Genomic DNA, 14,356 nt, shown 5'->3' on the forward strand with positions numbered 1-14,356 from the left:
GCCTCATTTCAACAACAACCTCTCCTCTCAGTCACACAGCAAGCTAACATAAAGGCCTCATTTCAACAACAACCTCTCCTCTCAGTCACACAGCAAGCTAACATAAAGAAGGCCTCATTTCAACAACAACCTCTCCTCTCTCAGTCACACAGCAAGCTAACATAAAGGCCTCATTTCAACAACAACCTCTCCTCTCTCAGTCACACAGCAAGCTAACATAAAGAAGGCCTCATTTCAACAACAACCTCTCCTCTCAGTCACACAGCAAGCTAACATAAAGGCCTCATTTCAACAACAACCTCTCCTCTCTGTCACACAGCAAGCTAACATAAAGAAGGCCTCATTTCAACAACAACCTCTCCTCTCTCGTCACACAGCAAGCTAACATAAAGAAGGCCTCATTTCAACAACAACCCTCCTCTCTCAGTCACACAGCAAGCTAACATAAAGAAGGCCTCATTTCAACAACAACCTCTCCTCTCTGTCACACAGCAAGCTAACATAAAGAAGGCCTCATTTCTCAACAACCTCTCCTCTCTCAGTCACACAGCAAGCTAACATAAAGAAGGCCTCATTTCAACAACAACCTCTCCTCTCTCGTCACACAGCAAGCTAACATAAAGAAGGTCTCATTTCAACAACAACCTCTCCTCTCTCGTCACACAGCAAGCTAACATAAAGAAGGCCTCATTTCAACAACAACCTCTCCTCTCTGTCACACAGCAAGCTAACATAAAGAAGGCCTCATTTCAACAACAACCTCTCCTCTCTGTCACACAGCAAGCTAACATAAAGAAGGCCTCATTTCAACAACAACCTCTCCTCTCTGTCACACAGCAAGCTAACATAAAGAAGGCCTCATTTCAACAACAACCTCTCCTCTCTGTCACACAGCAAGCTAACATAAAGAAGGCCTCATTTCAACAACAACCTCTCCTCTCTCAGTCACACAGCAAGCTAACATAAAGAAGGCCTCATTTCAACAACAACCTCTCCTCTCTCAGTCACACAGCAAGCTAACATAAAGAAGGCCTCATTTCAACAACAACCTCTCCCTCTCAGCAAGCTAACATAAAGAAGGCAACGTCACTTCAATTACAGTCCCCTGACCCTCTCCACAACCCCTCGGTGGAAAAGGGACATTAGTGTCCTCTAACGGCGTGACAGAACAGCTCCTGTGGCTGAGCATGTTGAGGCCTCTGGTATCACATTTAACTCAGGTAAATAATAAATAAAGTAATTCAGATGTCACATAATAACCCTAAGTAGCTATTGTTATCAAAGTATCCCATCTTTGATTTAATGCCATTGGAGTTTTCAGATCCAGAGTAAGGACTGAAACTGGTTTTAAGTGGCCTTTTCGTTGACTTAAGCCAATATCTATATCTTCTATTGACTATTTCTCTAAACCATGATTCAGCTAATCTTAAACATTAGGCATCCATTTTGTTGAAGCAGAACTACTGTAATAGAACAGTGCTGGCCTTGGTCTGAAATAGGTGCCAGAACTGTTTGTATTTAGGTGCAGGAGCTCCATCATACTTTTGAGCTAATATTCTATAAGAGGTGCCAGAACTCAGCCCCAGTGAGTTCCTGTCCAAGTCAAGCACTGCAATAGAGTATTATTAACATCGTCTACGGACTTCAGAATTCCAGTCACAGTTGGATATCGCTGGTGCTGCTATAGTGACAGAGCGGGAGAAAGAGACAGAGCGGGAGAAAGAGACAGAGCGGGAGAAAGAGACAGAGCGGGAGAAAGAGTAGGGAGAGGATGGTGAGTGACAGAGAGGAGAAAGAGTAGGAGAGGATGGTGAGTGACAGAGAGGAGAAAGAGTAGGAGAGGATGGTGAGTGACAGAGAGGAGAAAGAGTAGGAGAGGATGGTGAGTGACAGAGAGGAGAAAGAGTAGGAGAGGATGGTGAGTGACAGAGAGGAGAAAGAGTAGGAGAGGATGGTGAGTGACAGAGAGGAGAAAGAGTAGGAGAGGATGGTGAGTGACAGAGAGGAGAAAGAGTCAGAGCGGGAGAAAGAGACAGAGCGGGAGAAAGAGACAGAGCGGGAGAAAGAGACAGAGCGGGAGAAAGAGACAGAGCGGGAGAAAGAGACAGAGCGGGAGAAAGAGTAGGAGAGGATGGTGAGTGACAGAGAGGAGAAAGAGTAGGAGAGGATGGTGAGTGACAGAGAGGAGAAAGAGTAGGAGAGGATGGTGAGTGACAGAGGAGAAAGAGTAGGAGAGGATGGTGAGTGACAGAGAGGAGAAAGAGTAGGAGAGGATGGTGAGTGACAGAGAGGAGAAAGAGTAGGAGAGGATGGTGAGTGACAGAGAGGAGAAAGAGTAGGAGAGGATGGTGAGTGACAGAGAGGAGAAAGAGTAGGAGAGGATGGTGAGTGACAGAGAGGAGAAAGAGACAGAGCGGGAGAAAGAGACAGAGCGGGAGAAAGAGACAGAGCGGGAGAAAGAGACAGAGCGGGAGAAAGAGACAGAGCGGAGAGAAAGAGACAGAGCGGGAGAAAGAGACAGAGCGGGAGAAAGAGTAGGAGAGGATGGTGAGTGACAGAGAGGAGAAAGAGTAGGAGAGGATGGTGAGTGACAGAGAGGAGAAAGAGTAGGAGAGGATGGTGAGTGACAGAGAGGAGAAAGAGTAGGAGAGGATGGTGAGTGACAGAGAGGAGAAAGAGTCAGAGCGGGAGAAAGAGACAGAGCGGGAGAAAGAGACAGAGCGGGAGAAAGAGACAGAGCGGGAGAAAGAGACAGAGCGGAGAAAGAGACAGAGCGGGAGAAAGAGTAGGAGAGGATGGTGAGTGACAGAGAGGAGAAAGAGTAGGAGAGGATGGTGAGTGACAGAGAGGAGAAAGAGTAGGAGAGGATGGTGAGTGACAGAGAGGAGAAAGAGTCAGAGCGGGAGAAAGAGACAGAGCGGGAGAAAGAGACAGAGCGGGAGAAAGAGACAGAGCGGGAGAAAGAGACAGAGCGGGAGAAAGAGTAGGAGAGGATGGTGAGTGACAGAGAGGAGAAAGAGTAGGAGAGGATGGTGAGTGACAGAGAGGAGAAAGAGTAGGAGAGGATGGTGAGTGACAGAGAGGAGAAAGAGTAGGAGAGGATGGTGAGTGACAGAGAGGAGAAAGAGTAGGAGAGGATGGTGAGTGACAGAGAGGAGAAAGAGTAGGAGAGGATGGTGAGTGACAGAGAGGAGAAAGAGTAGGAGAGGATGGTGAGTGACAGAGAGGAGAAAGAGTAGGAGAGGATGGTGAGTGACAGAGAGGAGAAAGAGTAGGAGAGGATGGTGAGTGACAGAGGAGAAAGAGTAGGAGAGGATGGTGAGTGACAGAGAGGAGAAAGAGTAGGAGAGGATGGTGAGTGACAGAGAGGAGAAAGAGTAGGAGAGGATGGTGAGTGACAGAGAGGAGAAAGAGTAGGAGAGGATGGTGAGTGACAGAGAGGAGAAAGAGTAGGAGAGGATGGTGAGTGACAGAGAGGAGAAAGAGTAGGAGAGGATGGTGAGTGACAGAGAGGAGAAAGAGTAGGAGAGGATGGTGAGTGACAGAGAGGAGAAAGAGTAGGAGAGGATGGTGAGTGACAGAGAGGAGAAAGAGTAGGAGAGGATGGTGAGTGACAGAGAGGAGAAAGAGTAGGAGAGGATGGTGAGTGACAGAGAGATGCTCTAGTTTATCAGACAGTATTAGTGTGCCTAGTCCTACCCTGGCTGACTTCACCATGTTCCCAACACATGTCTGTATCCCAAATGTCACCCTATTCCTTACACAGTGCACTACTTTTGGCCACGGCCCATTGGTCGCTGGTCAAAAGTAGTGCACTGTATAGGAGTCATTTGGAACGCAACCTATATCTTCCCCGTACACTACGTCTGCAACTACACAATAAGAACACTGTCCAAAAGCACCGAACCCACAGCCTTCAGCAGCAAGACTGAGAACTGTAGGAGACCAATAAGAAGATGTTGTTCCTGATGTACTTACGCAGTGTATTCATAGGGTAAGACAGACTCCACAGAATCCAGTCTGTTCACAAATATCTCGATGGTCGACTGAAAAACAATCAAAAGCAGTTATTTTCTCAAAATGGTAGATGACAAGTATCGGCAACAACATCTAGAATACAGTACATATTACAGCTCAAAGGCACAATTAGGCAATTAGACTAGAGATCTGAAATGGGAGGGAGGAGTTTACAGGAAAACTTTACAGGATTTATTTATGTCCTGTTCCGCAGTGGAATTGATTCTTATCAGTTCTTATTCAGGCCCTTCCTCAAAGAACAACTGTCATGCAGTTGACAGCTCTCTTTTAGATTAGGATAATACGGAATTTCGGACATAATTAAAATTTTAAATGACAAGTAACTTCTGATCAAAAGTATGGATGAACTAATTCGCTATCTACAACACAAGTTAAGCAGTTGTCTCACAAGTAGTAGCCCAACTAGCTCGTAGGGGGTGCTAAATTAGCTAGCTAGCTTTCTAGCGACCAATATGCATTACAAATAGCTTACTGTGTGACTGGTTGGCCAACAACACTGGTTCTAACTAGCTCCATTTAGATTCTACTACCGTTACCTAGTGATTCATCATTATGACAGCTATCCAGCTTCTAATGGTAACCAAGACAGCAAGCTGTTCTGATCCCTTCCAAGGAGTTTCAGAATGCTAACATTAGCAGCTAGCAGGCAACTTAACTGGTAGCTAGATTTACTTGCCAGCTGATAATTAGACGGAAGATGGCATGAAACCGCCAGCGCATTTTTTGGGGGGATCTAATTACCTTACAGTCCGGTACTTCATTCTCTTTCCCAGCTTGTCCTGGTTCACAAAAACTAACAGGGGCCAGACCCGGTAGATAGAAACTTGTAGCGCTGTGTAGCAGAAGGAAGATCACCAAAACAGAGCCTCTCGCTCTGTGCAGGGAGCACATTTTCCTCTTCTCTCGACGAACCTAGTTAGCTAAACGTTTCTTGGCGTAACGCTAATATCTGTCTACACAGGGGTGACAGGCTAGCTGGCATTTGAATTCACCAGATAGGCCAGTTGACATAAGGTAGCTAACGTTAACGAGCTGGGATATGTCTGCCTTCGTAGCTACATAACCCAGATACTTTTCCTGCAGCGGGCAGACACGTCATCTGCGTCTACATGGACGTGTTCTTCCGTGGAGGATGATGGGACTCTGGAGGTAAAGTTGGCTGTGCTGTTGTTGAAAGAATAGCACGTTGTGTTAAATAAATATAAGACATTTTCCGACCAAAAAAAAAAATGTAGAATTAAAAACGGGTTTATTGTCATGATTTCTAATTCCGCTGAGAATCAAACAGCAACATTCAGAGCACCTTATAATTTCGGCTCTGGCAGAAAGTGCCTATTCCAACAACGACCTGGAGATGGCAGTGTAAAACTAATATTTCTCTCAAAACGGGAACTATTATTCGCCATGGTTGTCAGTGCAGTCATCCCAAAGCACAATAAAAATGTTATACGAGTAATGCTGTGAAGTAATGCAGAAAAGCATCTTAAGGTGAGAGGTAGGTTTATTCATTAGGCCATTATACTGTTGTAACGCTGTATGGGCAGCACGGTTACCACAGCAGAGCACATTGCATATATTTCAGTGGTTGGAAGCAGTTTGTTAAATTGTTAATCATTTGTAATCTGTAGCATAATAACACCACACAGGCATAGGTTTAACCAAACAACAAGCACACCTCCGTTTATACAGTCAGTCACATAAAACAAAAAGTAAATACAAATTATATAAATAAGTGTTAAATCCTCAATGATTTTGTGAAAAACTAGTGAAACAGTTTAAATAATTAATATCTTGTCAGCATGATTTTATTCCATAGTGTCGTTAACCAGAATGTAGCCACTGAGCAGCTAAACATACAAGCCATCCACTAAGTATTACATGTGCAGATGTTTTTCATTGAGTATACAAGATTGACAGTTTCCATAATTTAGTATATTCTCCTCATTTCAAACCCCTTTAAGATTTTAGATTAATTCTGCAGAAGTCAAGCAAACAAACTCCTGTAATCACTGTCCATGGACAAATGACACAAAATAAAACCTTTAGGGACTGGCGAATGTGTGTGTGTGTGTGTATGTTTTCTGGGCGAAGGTGTGTGTGAGGTGGAGGAAGCCGAAATGAACCATGGTAATGCTATATATAGAGTATAGAGAAGACACTAGATGCAACAAGCCCTGAGAATAGCAGCCTTCTGATCCTCCATCTTCTGTCCTTCAGCAGCAAGGTGACAGGACAGAGTATCCAAACTATCTGGAACAGGGCTGAGCACCAGGAAGCACTGTGGACAGCCCTCTTCACCCTTCAGGAAGCACGGTGGACAGCAGCAGCATTACTGTACTCCTCTCTCCTTTCCTCCTAGTAATTGTGTAGTCTGTGTTGAGTTATTCTCTGTGTAGTCCTCTGGAGCTCCAGAGCAGGCCGGTCCCCCTGGCCTCAAACCCCCAGGACCCTGCTCACTGGATCAGACCCACTCTTCAGCCTCAAACCCCCAGGACCCTGCTCACTGGACCAGACACACACTTCATTCTGTTCCCTCTGTTGTTTTTCTCTCTCAGGTTCTACATCTTTCAAACTCCTCCCTACCCTAAATGCTGCAGTAGAAAGTTGGTTGCCACGTTGATGTCGTTGTTGGACGCTCTGAGGGCATCCTGAGCATCTATTCTGGAGAAGCCCATCTCCATCAATCTGGCAACCTATGGGAAACAGAAATAAACACACACAAACATCAGAGAAATGCTAACACGAAACTGGTAAAGAAACGTAATTCTGTGTCCGCGCTCACTCACAGTGCTCACCTGTTCTTCAGCTACAGGAGCGTTGACCAAGGGAGGAGCTGTGGGCTCCAGCAGTGGTGGAGCTGTGGGGTGGAGCTGCAGCGGTGGAGAGGGGTGGAGCTGCTGTAGAGAGGGGTGGAGCTGCTGTAGAGAGGGGTGGAGCTGCTGTAGAGAGGGGTGTGGCTGCTGTGGAGAGGGGTGTGGCTGCAGTGGTGGAGAGGGGTGTGGTTGTGGCTCTGGGGGAAGGTTCTGTCCTCTGTGTCTCAGCGATGGGAAAAATCTGTTCCAGTTCATTAGGCCATTCTGGGAAGGACAGAGAGGGACAATCATGGTGCGTTCAAGACAACTGGGAACATTTTTTTTTCTCAGACTGGGAAAAATCACGACATCAGTGATCTTCAAGTCAGAGAAGTTGGAGCTCTAGGATGATGCCCGAGTTTCCAAGTTGTAATTCTGAGATGACCGTTCAAAGTGATTTTTCCCAGTCAGCTTCGTCCCCCCAGAGTTTCCTGTTGTCTTGAACGCACTGAAGTCAGAGACTGTGTTCATTTTGGCAGCCATTTTAGATTTAGTTTGAGTCTGACAAATAGCTTTTTAGTCATTTTGTCCTTCTTAGTTTCAGTTATTGTCAGTCGACTAAAACTCTGGACAATTTTAGTCTAGTTTTATGCAGTCATTTTAGTCAATGCATTTTCCATTAAATCATTCATATATAGGCTACCTCTAACTTCCATTTTGTGCATATTCAGCCTTGTCCAAATAGGCTTACGAGTATACAAAACATTAGGAACACCTGCTCTTTCCATGACATGGACTGACCAGGTGAAAGCTATGATCTCTTATTGATGTAACTTGTTAAATCCACTTCAATCAGTGTAGATGAAGGGGAGGAGACAGGTTAAACAAGGATTTTAAAGCCTTGAGACAATTGAGACATGAATTGTCTATGTGCCTTTGAATGGGGTATGGTAGTAGGTGCCAGGCACACCGGTTTGTGCCAAGAATTGCAATTCTGTTGGGTTTCTAACACTCAGTTTCCTTTGTGTATCAAGAAACCACCAAAAGACATCCAGCCATCTTGACACAACTGTGGAAAGCATTGGAGTCAACATGGTCCAGCATCCCTGTGGAACTGTGGAAAGCATTGGAGTCAACATGGTCCAGCATCCCTGTGGAACTGTGGAAAGCATTGGAGTCAACATGGTCCAGCATCCCTGTGGAACTGTGGAAAGCATTGGAGTCAACATGGTCCAGCATCCCTGTGGAACTGTGGAAAGCATTGGAGTCAACATGGTCCAGCATCCCTGTGGAACTGTGGAAAGCATTGGAGTCAACATGGTCCAGCATCCCTGTGGAACTGTGGAAAGCATTGGAGTCAACATGGTCCAGCATCCCTGTGGAACGCTCCTGACACCTTGAAGAGGGCACGGCACCAACAAATAACTTAGCTGGCAACATGGCTATTGTGTCAGTAACCACAGCCATCATTAACCATAGACTACAAATACAAAGCCTTGGATACAGGTTAAAGGTGACAGGAAAAAAGGTCCCCCTGTGTTTCCAAACCTTTATAGAAAAGCTAAACGCATCAAAGTGATCTGCAATAATATTTTGGTCAGAGTAGATTTTGTACCGTTGATCTAACACTAAAAGAGGCATGGCTACCTGTCAACATGCTATTTTGGAATGCTGAATAAATTTGTCTTGGCACCTAAAACCCTCACACACTTTTACAGATTCACAATTGAGAGCATCCTGTCGGGCTGTATCACCTAGTACGGCAACTGTACCGCCCGCAACCCCAGGGCTCTCCAGAGTGTGATGCGGTCTGCCCAACGCATCACCAGTGTCAAACTACCTGCCTCTACCTACAGCACCTGATGTTACAGATCATAAAGGACAACAACCACCCGAGCCAGTGCCTGTTCACCCCTATCATCCAAAAGGCGAGGTCAGTACAGGTGCATCAAAGCTGGGACAGAGTAATTGAAAACTATCTATCTCAAGGCCATCACTGTTAAATAGCCATCACTAGCTAGCTTCGACCCAGTTACTGAACCCTGCTCCTGAGAGACTGCTGCCCTATTACATAGACTTGGAATCACTGGCCACATTAATAATGTTTACATACTGCTTTACTCATCTCATATGTACAGTGGGCTCCAAAATTACTGGCACCCCTGACTAGCAATGCTCAACCAACACTTACAAAAATATAAACAATAAATTATAAAGAAACTCAAAATACCAACATGTGAGAAATACTGAACTTTATCAATGCTTCAATGGAACCAACCAAAATAAATTTTATTTAAATAAAATTCAATGCCCTCCAAATCAAGGTTCCACAATTAATGGTACCCTTAATGATTATTGTAACATCTACCAAAATTCAACCAGGAAGTAAATTCCACTTATTTACCTGTACCTAAGTCTTAAAGAATTATATTGAGCCATTACACCACTTCCTGTTTCACTAGGGTATAAACATGAGGTAACACGCATGCAATATCCCGCTGTCAACAAAAGAACTGTCAGTTCAAAAGAGACAGCTGGTCGAAGACCTTCATATATCACTGAGCAATGTCAGGGCAATGATAAAACAGCCTCTAAAGATATGGAACAATTAAACCTCACGGTTACAGGATGCAAATGCATTTTCCCCCCTGAGGATATGGAGGAGGATGCAACCAAATCCACAATAATAACGGTCAAAGAATTGCAGGCTTTGGTGGCGTCTTGGGGTCACCAGGTTTCAGACTCCACCTCCACAAAAAGCACCAGGTTTCAAAAAGCACCATCAGACTCCACCTCCACAACCACAGGCTCTTTGGAAGGGTTGCAGAAGAAAGCACCAACAGATTCCACCTCCACAACCACAGGCTCTTTGGAATGGTTTGCCAGAAGAAAGCCCTTTCTGACCCCAAGACACAGACACAAGCGCTTTGTTTGCCAAACGTAATTCAAATTATGACTGGAAGAGGGTACTCTGGTCAGAGGAGAAAATGGAACGTTCTGGTCAGATCCAGCATTGGCATGTTTGGTGTCGAAACAGAGATGCATACAAGGAGAGGCACGGTGAACTATGGAGGGGGTCAGTGATGTTTTGGGTCTGTTTTAATTCCACAGGTCCAGGGGCCCTGGTTACGATTGATGGCATAATGAATTCCACCAAGTATCTGACAATCTGGTTGCCTCTGCGAGGAAGGATGGGACTTGGTCGTAGGTGGACTTTCCAACAAGACCAAGACCCAAAACATACCTCAAGATCCACACAGAAATGGTTCTGTGACAACAACATCAATGTTCTGCCATCTCAGTGGCCGGACCTCAATCCAATCCAAAACCCGTGGGCTGAGTTGAAGAGGGAAGTTTATAAGCACAAACCCAAGAATGTGAAGGATCTTGAAAGGATCTACATAGAGGAATGGTCCAAAATCCCTCCAAATGTGTTCCTTAACCTGGTCAAACATTACAGGAAAAGACTCCATGCTGTTATCCTTGCCAGAGGTGGTTGCACTAAGTACGAAATGAGGAGTGCCAATAATTATGAAACCTTGATTTTGGTGAAATGTATTTTGTATTAAATAATTGTATGATTTTGGTTAGTTCCATGGAAACATGAATAAAGTCCAGTATTTCTCACACGTTGGTATTTTGAGTTTCTCTCTCTAATTATATTGTTAATGCGTTGCCAGTCAGGGTGCCAGTCATTGGAGCCCACTGTATATACTGTATTCTATTTTAGTCAATGCCAGTCCGACATTGCTCTATCTAATACAGTGCCTTGCGAAAGTATTCGGCCCCCTTGAACTTTGCGACCTTTTGCCACATTTCAGACTTCAAACATAAAGATATAAAACTGTATTTTTTTTTGTGAAGAATCAACAAGTGGGACACAATCATGAAGTGGAACAACATTTATTGAATATTTCAAACTTTTTTAACAAATCAAAAACTGAAAAATTGGGCGTGCAAAATTATTCAGCCCCCTTAAGTTAATACTTTGTAGCGCCACCTTTTGCTGCGATGACAGCTGTAAATCGCTTGGGGTATGTCTATCAGTTTTGCACATCGAGAGAGTGACATTTTTTCCCATTCCTCCTTACAAAACAGCTCGAGCTCAGTGAGGTTGGATGGAGAGCATTTGTGAACAGGAGTTTTCAGTTCTTTCCACAGATTCTCGATTGGATTCCGGTCTGGACTTTGACTTGGCCATTCTAAAATCTGGATATGTTTATTTTTGAACCATTCCATTGTAGATTTTTGCTTTATGTTTTGGATCATTGTCTTGTTGGAAGACAAATCTCCGTCCCAGTCTCAGGTCTTTTGCAGACTCCATCAGGTTTTCTTCCAGAATGGTCCTGTATTTGGCTCTATCAATCTTCCCATCAATTTTAACCATCTTCCCTGTCCCTGCTGAAGAAAAGCAGGCCCAAACCACGATGCTGCCACCACCATGTTTGACAGTGGAGATAGTGTGTTCAGGGTGATGAGCTGTGTTGCTTTTACGCCAAACATAATGTTTTGCATTGTTGCCAAAAAGTTCAATTTTGGTTTCATCTGACCAGAGCACCTTCTTCCACATGTTTGGTGTGTCTCCCAGGTGGCTTGTGGCAAACTTTAAACAACACTTTTTATGGATATCTTTAAGAAATGGCTTTCTTCTTGCCACTCTTCCATAAAGGCCAGATTTGTGCAATATACGACTGATTATTGTCCTATGGACAGTGTTCCACCTCAGCTGTAGATTACATTACATTACATTTAAGTCATTTAGCAGACGCTCTTATCCAGAGCGACTTACAAATTGGTGCATTCACCTTATGACATCCAGTAGAATAGTCACTTTACAATAGTGCATCTAAATCTTAAAGGGGGGTGAGAAGGATTACTTATCCTATCCTAGGTATTCCCTAGGTATTCCTTAAAGATCACTCTGCAGTTCATCCAGAGTGATCATGGGCCTCTTGGCTGCATCTCTGATCAGTCTTCTCCTTGTATGAGCTGAAAGTTTAGAGGGACGGCCAGGTCTTGGCAGATTTGCAGTGGTCTGATACTCCTTCCATTTCAATATTATCGCTTGCACAGTGCTCCTTGGGATGTTTAAAGCTTGGGAAATCTTTTTGTATCCAAATCCGGCTGTAAACTTCTTCACAACAGTATCTCTGACCTGCCTGGTGTGTTCCTTGTTCTTCATGATGCTCTCTGCGCTTTTAACGGACCTCTGAGACTATCACAGTACAGGTGCATTTATACGGAGACTTGATTACACACAGGTGGATTGTATTTATCATCATTAGTCATTTAGGTCAACATTGGTTCATTCAGAGATCCTCACTGAACTTCTGGAGAGAGTTTGCTGCACTGAAAGTAAAGGGGCTTAATAATTTTGCACGCCCAATTTTTCAGTTTTTGATTTGTTAAAAAAGTTTGAAATATCCAATAAATGTTGTTCCACTTCATGATTGTGTCCCACTTGTTGTTGATTCTTCACAAAAAAATACAGTTTTATATCTTTATGTTTGAAGCCTGAAATGTGGCAAAAGGTCGCAAAGTTCAAGGGGGCCGAATACTTTCGCAAGGCACTGTATGTATAGGGGCGGCAGGGTAGCCTAGTGGTTAGAGCGTTGGACTATTAACCGAAAGGTTGCAAGTTCGAATCCCCGAGCTGACAAGGTCGTTCTGCCCCTGAACAGGCAGTTAACCCACTGTTCCTAGGCCGTCATTGAAAACAAGAATTTGTTCTAAACATACTTGCCTAGAGGCAACTTGCCTACTTGCCTACTTGAAATAAAGGTTAAAAAGGTTAAAAAAATATATATATTTCTTAATTCCATTCTTTTACTTTTAGATTTGTGTGAATTGTTAGATATTACTGCACTGTTGGAACTCGGAACACAAGCATTTCACTACACCCGCAATAACATCTGCTAATCATGGGACCAATAAAATGTGATTTGATATAAAATGGAAGACTCATAACAATGATCGGAAATGCACTATGTGGATATAGCTAGCTAACTCTCTCATTAACCAGGGGGCAGGCTGGGCTCACGGATAGCAGCCCAACAAGGTAACCAGAAGGCAGGCTGGGCTCACGGATAGCAGCCCAACAAGGTAACCAGAAGGCAGGCTGGGCTCACGGATAGCAGCCCAACAAGGCATTGAGAGACAAGGTAACCAGGGGGCAGGCTGGGCTCACAGATAGTAGCCCAACAAGGCATTGAGAGACAAGGTAACCAGGGGGCAGGCTGGGCTCACGGATAGCAGCCCAACAAGGTAACCAGAAGGCAGGCTGGGCTCACGGATAGCAGCCCAACAAGGTAACCAGAAGGCAGGCTGGGCTCACAGATAGTAGCCCAACAAGGCATTGAGAGACAAGGTAACCAGGGGGCAGGCTGGGCTCACAGATAGTAGCCCAACAAGGCATTGAGAGACAAGGTAACCAGGGGGCAGGCTGGGCTCACAGATAGTAGCCCAACAAGGCATTGAGAGACAAGGTAACCAGGGGGCAGGCTGGGCTCACAGATAGTAGCCCAACAAGGCATTGAGAGACAAGGTAACCAGGGGGCAGGCTGGGCTCACGGATAGCAGCCCAACAAGGTAACCAGAAGGCAGGCTGGGCTCACAGATAGCAGCCCAACAAGGCATTGAGAGACAAGGTAACCAGGGGGCAGGCTGGGCTCACGGATAGCAGCCCAACAAGGCATGGGAGACAAGGTAACCAGGGGGCAGGCTGGGCTCACGGATAGCAGCCCAACAAGGCATTGAGAGACAAGGTAACCAGGGGGCAGGCTGGGCTCACGGATAGCAGCCCAACAAGGCATGGGAGACAAGGTAACCAGAGGGCAGGCTGGGCTCACGGATAGCAGCCCAACAAGGTAACCAGAAGGCAGGCTGGGCTCACAGATAGCAGCCCAACAAGGCATTGAGAGACAAGGTAACCAGGGGGCAGGCTGGGCTCACAGATAGTAGCCCAACAAGGCATGGGAGACAAGGTAACCAGGGGGCAGGCTGGGCTCACGGATAGTAGCCCAACAAGGCATTGAGAGACAAGGTAACCAGGGGGCAGGCTGGGCTCACGGATAGCAGCCCAACAAGGCATTGAGAGACAAGGTAACCAGGGGGCAGGCTGGGCTCACAGATAGTAGCCCAACAAGGCATTGAGAGACAAGGTAACCAGGGGGCAGGCTGGGCTCACGGATAGCAGCCCAACAAGGTAACCAGAAGGCAGGCTGGGCTCACGGATAGCAGCCCAACAAGGTAACCAGAGGGCAGGCTGGGCTCACGGATAGCAGCCCAACAAGGCATTGAGAGACAAGGTAACCAGAGGGCAGGCTGGGCTCACAGATAGTAGCCCAACAAGGCATTGAGAGACAAGGTAACCAGGGGGCAGGCTGGGCTCACAGATAGTAGCCCAACAAGGCATTGAGAGACAAGGTAACCAGGGGGCAGGCTGGGCTCACAGATAGTAGCCCAACAAGGTAACCAGAAGGCAGGCTGGGCTCACGGATAGCAGCCCAACAAGGCATTGAGAGACA

At 45.5% G+C, this 14,356-nt stretch overlaps 2 protein-coding genes and 1 long non-coding RNA gene across 13 annotated transcripts in view; all 3 read right to left on the minus strand.

Annotated features, from left to right (window-relative positions):
• Positions 1–1,055, minus strand: part of LOC127916840 (uncharacterized) — a 1,142-nt gene extending 87 nt beyond the window's left edge. Inside the window, exons 1-5 of one of the 11 annotated variants that reach the window (XR_008096274.1) lie at positions 818–1,049; positions 529–587; positions 300–356; positions 74–245; positions 1–19 (exon numbers count right to left, since the gene is read on the minus strand). The exon at positions 1–19 is cut by the window's left edge and continues 87 nt beyond it. This is a non-coding gene — a long non-coding RNA (uncharacterized LOC127916840). Of the gene's footprint in view, positions 20–73; positions 246–299; positions 357–528; positions 588–703 lie in introns of all 11 variants that reach the window. The other 10 variants (XR_008096271.1, XR_008096267.1, XR_008096266.1 and 7 more) reach the window with 10 other exon arrangements.
• Positions 1–5,103, minus strand: part of tm9sf2 (transmembrane 9 superfamily member 2) — a 28,885-nt gene extending 23,782 nt beyond the window's left edge. Inside the window, exons 1-2 of the mRNA XM_052500102.1 lie at positions 4,780–5,103; positions 3,979–4,046 (exon numbers count right to left, since the gene is read on the minus strand). Of these exons, the coding sequence (XP_052356062.1) occupies positions 3,979–4,046; positions 4,780–4,929 (218 nt within the window). The 5' untranslated portion in view covers positions 4,930–5,103. The remainder of the gene's footprint in view (positions 1–3,978; positions 4,047–4,779) is intronic.
• Positions 5,104–5,265: 162 nt separating this feature from the next.
• ubac2 (UBA domain containing 2) overlaps positions 5,266–14,356 on the minus strand; it is a 47,329-nt gene continuing 38,238 nt past the window's right edge. Inside the window, 2 exon segments of the mRNA XM_052500104.1 lie at positions 5,266–6,731; positions 6,834–7,120. Of these exon segments, the coding sequence (XP_052356064.1) occupies positions 6,618–6,731; positions 6,834–7,120 (401 nt within the window). The 3' untranslated portion in view covers positions 5,266–6,617.

Source organism: Oncorhynchus keta, chromosome 37, assembly GCF_023373465.1.
Source record: "Oncorhynchus keta strain PuntledgeMale-10-30-2019 chromosome 37, Oket_V2, whole genome shotgun sequence".
In the NCBI taxonomy this organism is placed as follows: Eukaryota; Metazoa; Chordata; class Actinopteri; order Salmoniformes; family Salmonidae; genus Oncorhynchus; species Oncorhynchus keta.